General features: G+C 52.3%; 1 protein-coding gene, 1 long non-coding RNA gene and 1 pseudogene across 12 annotated transcripts in view; 1 reads left to right on the top strand and 2 right to left on the bottom strand.

Moving 5' to 3' along the window:
* The window catches only part of CD209 (CD209 molecule), a 19,139-nt gene that overhangs the window by 521 nt on the left and 11,908 nt on the right, over positions 1–6,710 (top strand). For 3 of the 11 annotated variants that reach the window (XM_032251972.1, XM_032251977.1, XM_032251973.1), the window contains 2 exons: positions 477–560; positions 944–1,372. In XM_032251972.1, coding sequence (XP_032107863.1) covers positions 477–560; positions 944–1,372 — 513 coding nt within the window. Of the gene's footprint in view, positions 1–476; positions 561–943; positions 1,373–1,787; positions 1,940–2,832; positions 2,946–3,806; positions 4,234–6,710 lie in introns of those variants that run through there. The other 8 variants (XM_032251976.1, XM_032251980.1, XM_032251978.1 and 5 more) reach the window with 7 other exon arrangements.
* Positions 1–6,710, bottom strand: part of LOC116532653 — a 14,132-nt gene that overhangs the window by 469 nt on the left and 6,953 nt on the right. The window contains exon 2 of the long non-coding RNA XR_004260926.1: positions 840–844. This is a non-coding gene — a long non-coding RNA (uncharacterized LOC116532653). The remainder of the gene's footprint in view (positions 1–839; positions 845–6,710) is intronic.
* The window catches only part of LOC116532652, a 2,587-nt pseudogene continuing 880 nt past the window's right edge, over positions 5,004–6,710 (bottom strand).

A 6,710-nucleotide genomic window follows, 5' to 3' on the forward strand; every position in this document is an offset into this window, starting at 1 on the left:
GGCCTGGACTCCTGGGTCCTGGGGAGGTGGGGGCTTGGGCCTGGACTTCTGGGTCCTAGGGAGGTAGGGGCTTGGGCCTTGATTCCTGGGACCTGGGGATGTAGGGGCTGAGACCCGGATTCTTGGGACCTGGGGAGGTGGGAGCAGGTATCTGGGTTACTGGGACCTGTGGAAGGGGAGGCTGGGGCCTGTGTTCCTGGGTCCTGGGGAGGTGGGGGCTGGGGGCTGGGTTCCTGAGACCTGGGGATTTAGAGGGTGAGGCCTGGATTCCTGGGTCCTGGGGAGGTGGAAGCTGGTACCTGGGTTCCTGGGACCGGGGGAGGTGGGGGCTTGGACCTAAGCTCCTGGAACTTGGGGAGGGGGAGGCTGGGGACTGGGTTCCTGGGTCCTGGGGTGCTGAGGGATTTAGGCCAGGCTCTCCCCGGGCCAGGCACAGCTGGGGACACTGGCAGGCTGACGCACGTATCCTCTCTCAGGGTGTCTTGGTCATGGCCCCCTGGCGCTGCAACTCCTCTCCTTCACACTCTTGGCTGGGCTCCTGGTGGCCATCCTTGTCCAAGGTCAGGGGCAGGTTCTGAGGTCTGAGGTCCCCAGGCCTGGCCTTTTGGCTGTGAACAGAGCCTGGAGTGGCCAGGTCTATGAGGGAGGTGGGGCTGAGAGCCAAGATGTTGTCCCTTGGGGTTTGCAGGGGCCTCTCCCACAGCCCCTCCCCACCCTAGGGCAGGAGAGGAGAGGGAGGAGGAGGAGGAGGGGGAGGAGGGAAAGAACCTGGCTCTCCTTGGCCTTCTGTGCTGCCTTCTCTGGGTGTCAGTTTTCCTCCTCTTCAAAGGGGATTAAACAAGACCTTGGCTCTCACAAATGATGTCCCTATGGGGGTCAGTTCAGGGCTTGGCACACAGTAGGTGTTTAATAATTGCAGTTCTTCCTTTTCTTCTTGGCCCAGTGTCCAAGGTCCCCAGCTCCATAAGTCAGGGACAATCCAAGCAACAGGAGGTCTACCAGGAGCTGATCTGGCTGAAGGCCGCACTGGGTGAGCTCCCAGAGAAATCCAAGCAGCAGGAAATCTACCAGGAGCTGACCCAACTGAAGGCTGCCGTGGGTGAGTTGCCGGAGCGGTCTAAGCAACAGGAAATCTACCAGGAGCTGACACGGCTGAAGGCTGCAGTAAGTGAGTTGCCAGACAGGTCCCAGCAACAGGAGATCTACCAGGAACTGTCGCAGCTGAAGGCTGCAGTAAGTGAGTTGCCAGACAGGTCCCAGCAACAGATCTACCAGAAGCTGACTGAGTTGAACGCTGCAGTGGTTAAGCTCCCAGAGAAATCCAAGCAACAAGAGATCTACCAGGAACTGACCCAGCTGAAGGCTGTGGTGGGTGAGTTCCTGGAACCAGGGATCCTTGGGCCTGAAATGGTCATTGTGTGGTGTGAGTTTGCTTGAGTCACCGACCCCGTCTGAGCCTCAGTTTCCTCATCTGTGCAATGAGAACACAGGGTAACTGTGATTATTGCACTCCGTGTTCACAGTGGGCCAGGTACACAGTAGCTACTCAGTTAAGCCTGTCCCCTGCCTTCTGTTCGGCGCTCTAAAGCCCCTACTTCTCCTAGTCTGGAGGAGATGGGGCCGGGACTCCTGCGTTCTCATGAGGATGGGGGAGGGACTCAGGAAGTGGGGAGGGAAATGGTCCACCCAGCATGAACAGTCAAGGAAGGGCTCTGATTCTCAAGGGCTTGAAGGTTGGGCAGATACAGGAATATGGGCAACTTGATCCGACCAGCCTTCCCCAACAGAACGCCTGTGCCGCCCCTGTCCCTGGGAATGGACATTTTTCCAAGGAAACTGTTACTTCATGTCTAACTCCCAGCGCAACTGGCATGACTCCGTCACCGCCTGCCAGGAAGTAGGAGCCCAGCTCGTCATAATCAAAAGTGATGAGGAGCAGGTACACCTGGTGGGGTCCCTGGCCTGGCCTGGCCTGGCCTGCCTGGGGCATAGCTTCTGGCCAACCAGAGAGGAGATTCTCAGAGAGGATTTTGCAGAAGAGGGGCTTTGCTCCACTTGGAAAGATGGGAGGAGAAGGATATGAATGAGGGCGTCCCAAGCACCCTTAGAGCAGATACAAACCACACTGAACATGTGGAAAAAACATCAAATGTGGCGGGGTACAGTGGCTCACGCCTGTAATTCCAGCACTTTGGGAGGCTCAGGCGGGTAGATTACTTGAACCTGGGAGGTGGAAGTTGCAGTGAGCTGAGATTGTGTCATTGCACTCCAGCCTGGGCGATAAGAGTGAAACTCCATCTCAAAAAAACAAAACATCAAATGTAAGCAAACCCCAGTGGCGTGCTGCAAGTGTTTAACAACCAGCTCTCTGGGGGGAAAAGTCCTGATGTGTCATGTTTGCCAATTTCCCTGGTGTAAATATTCCCACTGTGGCTAATTTCAAACATCAGTGTGATGTCAGTCCAAGCAGAGCTGAAAGGAGATGATCCTGACCAGCAATTAGGAAATGGTTGGATCTGGCTCCAATACATTATTAAGCCCAGTTATGAGTAAATTTGTGTGGGCCTTCACGGAACGTGTGAAATGGATGGACAGGCAGGATTAGCAAGAGTGTGTGAGGAGAGGCCAGCTGTGCATGGATGCCTGCATGTCAGGACACATGTGTTGTGGGAGACACATGTGAGAGACTCAGACATGGGGGGGCACTTAGGACCCAGAATACAGGAAAGCTGAAGGTTAGCCTACAAGCAGAACTTCCTGCCAAGAAATGGGGAGGTGGAGCCTGGAAAGTGGGAAGCAGAACTCCCTCCTGACTCCTCCTCTACCCTCCAGAACTTCCTACAGCTGCAGTCTTCCAGAAGTAACCGCTTCACCTGGATAGGACTTTCAGACCTAAAGCAGGAAGGCACATGGCAGTGGGTGGATGGCTCACCTCTGTCATCCAGGTAGATCCCAGGAGAAGGGGACAACCTATCCCGTGGGACTGGGGTCCTGAAACCCGACTTGAATTTTCCCTGGGGACCCTCCCCCACTCCCTGATACCTTAGACCCAAGAATCTGGGGTTTTTACTGAGTTGAGGAAGGTGGTCTTCATACCCATCTGCAGACAGCATGGCAGAGACCTAAAATTCCACCTGCACAGCTGCAGGAGGAGCCTGCCTCGAGGGTGGGTGTGTTAAAATATAGTGTATTAATAGGAAGTCTGAGGTCTAGTAAGGCCACCAGCTTAGGAGACAATTGCTATTGTGAGTAGCTTCTCATATTCACAGCTCCGTAGAGAGAGAGAACACATTACAGCTGGCTGCCTCCTGGGGAAGCACCAGGATCTGTTATGAGGCAGAGTGATGGGGAGGGGGGACTGTGGGCCAGAGCCTTTATTATGGTTTGCATGCAAAGGAAAGGTCAAGGTCAGGCAAGGAGGCTTAGGATTGGCAAGTACGATGCATTTTTTGGGCTCGGGGGCATAGGGGCTGCCTGCCACCGGGGCTTGGGGTGATTAGCATAGGGTAGTGGCTTGGAGTACAAGAGCCGGATAAGGCAGGTGGTTGGGGGTGTGGACTCCAGGTTGGTTGGTTTGTATTTGAAAATCACACCCTCAGTAGTGGAGTCCGCCCAAGGACAGGTTGTGACAAGAGAGGCAGGAATCAAGGCACTCAGGCATATTATAGGGAGTGCAGAGCAATTCACGGCCAGCATACACAGGCAGGGCCAATGTTGAAGCATCAAGATCACAGATTACAGAAGGTAGAAACACAGCTCATGTAGTAGGCGGGGGCAGAGGCTCACATTCCACATGGGCTTTGCAGCCTCAGGCGGTATTGGAACCAAGGAGAGCCCAACAATATCGGGGAGGAAGACTGTGCGGAATTTAACGGCAACGGCTGGAACGACGACAGATGTAGTGCCGCCAAATTCTGGATCTGCAAAAAGTCCGCAGCCTCCTGCTCCAGGGATGAAGAAAGGCTTCTCTCCTGAGCCCCTACCACCTCAAACCCCCATGCTGGGTAGCAGAATTTCACCCAGCTCTCTGGGGGAGAAAGTCCTGATGTGTTGTGTTTGCCCATTACCCTGGTGTAAATATTCCCACTGTGGCTGATTTCAGACATCAATGTGATGTCACTCAGTGCAGAGCTAAAAGGAGATGTGTGTGACCAGCAATTAGGAAATGGCTGGATCTGGCTCCAATACATTAAGCCCAGTTATGAGTAAATTTGGGTGGACATGCACTTTGAAGCTACAGTTCCTTGTCTCCATCCTTGGACCTTCACAAAATCTCTGGGACTGTTCTCTGTCAGATTCATCCTCCTTTAGAAGGCTGGGTCCCATTCTGTCCTTGTCATGCTTCCAATTTCCCCTGGTGTAAGCTTGTTTTTCTGGGTCATCCTTGGAGCTTTATGAATGAGCTGTTGTGGGATGCCTTTGGGGGGTGGGCTTGTGTTCCATGAATCTGCTCTCTCTTCCTTTTAGAGATAAGAATGGGTGTAGTTTCCGTGTTCCCTGGGGCATTATCTCATACACGCAACCTACCCTCTGTTCAACTTTCACCTACCACCTCCTGCACCCCTTTGACTGGGACTTACTGGTTGCAAATGCTCATTTTACAGGCTGGAAACACCAGGGAATTAATTCCCCATCTACCAATGGCACCCCAAGAGGCCATTGAGGCTCCATGTAATCCCTTCCACCTCCCACATCTTCTTTTGTCCTATACATGGCTTCCATTGGGCTGTTTCTAAGTTGTAGCCTTTATTAATATTATCATTATTTTTTGAGACAGAGTTTCACTCTTGTTGCCCAGGCTGGAGTGCCATGGCAAAATCTCAGCTCACCACAACCTCTGCCTCCCAGGTTCAAGTGATTCTCCTGCTTCAGCCTCCCCAGTAGCTGGGACTACAGGCATGTACCACCACACCCAGATAATTTTTTGTATTTTTAGTAGAGATGGTGTTTCTCCCAGTTGGTCAGGCTGGTCTCGAACTCCTGACCTCAGGTGATCTGCCCACCTCGGCCTCCCAAAGTGTTGGGATTACAGGTGTGAGCCACTAAGCCTGGTCTATTATTTTTTTTAAAGAATAAAACAGGTTTATTTGGATCTGGGAGTCTAAACAGTTCTGACTCTACGACCTGACCTCCTCCTGCCACGACTTCGGGACCTAGAGGAACTTTGGCTCTGGCTCCAGTTGCCCTGGCCCTGCTGTGGTGCCTATTTCTTCCTCTACTTTGTGAACTGTGCCTCTCCTGACTCTTTGGTGTGTGCTTGTGAGATTTCTTCCCTGGACTACTCCTTTTCCTCTTGGATTCCCCATTTCTTTTGCAGGAGTGGCCTGAACTAGGGTTTCTCCTTCCCCACTGCCTGCTGTGGTATTCGTTGTGGTGGCCCATCCTCTCCCTCCTCTCGGAGTTCTTGCCAAAGGAGGAGCCAGTGCGATCTGGAGACAAGCAGATGTCTCTATTCACTTCCCAGAATTCATTGATGGGATTTCTGAACACAAGGAGAAAGTTGCAGTGTTTTCCTGTTGGATGTTGTTGTTTTTCAAACAAACTACAAATCACCGTTTTTCACCGGGTCACTGGGCAGAATTCACACTGAAGGTGTGGTCCTGTATACCATCGTCCGTTAAACGGAGAAAGGGCTGCTTGTTATTCTGCTTCCAACTGGTAGTGAACATAAACATTGCCCCTTAGGTGAGGTTTCAAGTTGCAGCTGACCCTGAGCTGAATCACTCTCCCCACGTTCTTGAACTGGGGCAGCACATCCTCATAGAAATCTAGGAATTGTGGGTAGGTTTCTTCCTCGCTGTCCTCCAGGCTGGCATCAGGGTCATAGTCATCCCTCCTGCACTGCTCCATCCCAAACATTGTAAACATGCTCTCAATAAGGTAAGCAGCACTTTGGGAGGCCAAGGTGGGTGGATCACCTGAGGTCAGGAGTTCGAGATCAGCCTGATTAACATGGGAAACCCCATCTCTACTAAAAATACAAACTCCCAGGGCATGGTGGTGCATGCCTGTAATCCCAGCTACTCGGGAGACTGAGGCAGGAGAGTCGCTCGAACCTGGGAGGCAGAGGTTGTGGGGAGTTGAGATCGTGCCATTGTGCTCCAGCCTGGGCAACAAGAGCAAAGCTCCATCTCAATAATAATAATAATGATGATGGCGGGGCTGGGTGTTGGGAAATTATGTTTACGTGAACATCCATCTGCAAATCTGCAAGCTCCTGTTCTACTCTAGAAGGGACAATTAGCTCCGTCCTTCTCCCTTACTCTGAAATTCGCGGGTGATTTTGGATTTTGCCATGTGGAGCCATTTTCCAACTCATTTTCAGCCTGACCCAGCATCTTCTGCACAGCTTCTGTTTTTCTTTCTTCTCCTGTCATTTCTGCTCCTGCTCTTCTCTCTCTTCCTCTGCTGTTCTTTCCATTGTTCCTTTAACTTTCTCTCTTGTTCTTCTTGCTGTTTTCTAGCCACCTCTTCCCGTTTCCTTCTTTATTCTGAATTCTTCTTGTGCTTCCTGACTTCTCAGCAACTTTTCTCTCATGTAATCTTTGCCTCTCCCTTTCCAATATTTTCTCTTGTAGTTGTTGTTCTTCAATAAAAGTCTCCTCCTCCCTCCTCCCTCCCCTCCCCCCTCTCCCTCCCCTCCCCCCTCTCCCTCTCCCCTCTCCCTCCCTCTCCCCTCTCCCTCCCTCTCCCCTCTCCCTCCCTCTCCC

This window comes from Sapajus apella, unplaced genomic scaffold (assembly GCF_009761245.1).
Source record: "Sapajus apella isolate SASKATOON/1434 unplaced genomic scaffold, GSC_monkey_1.0 scaffold77, whole genome shotgun sequence".
In the NCBI taxonomy this organism is placed as follows: Eukaryota; Metazoa; Chordata; class Mammalia; order Primates; family Cebidae; genus Sapajus; species Sapajus apella.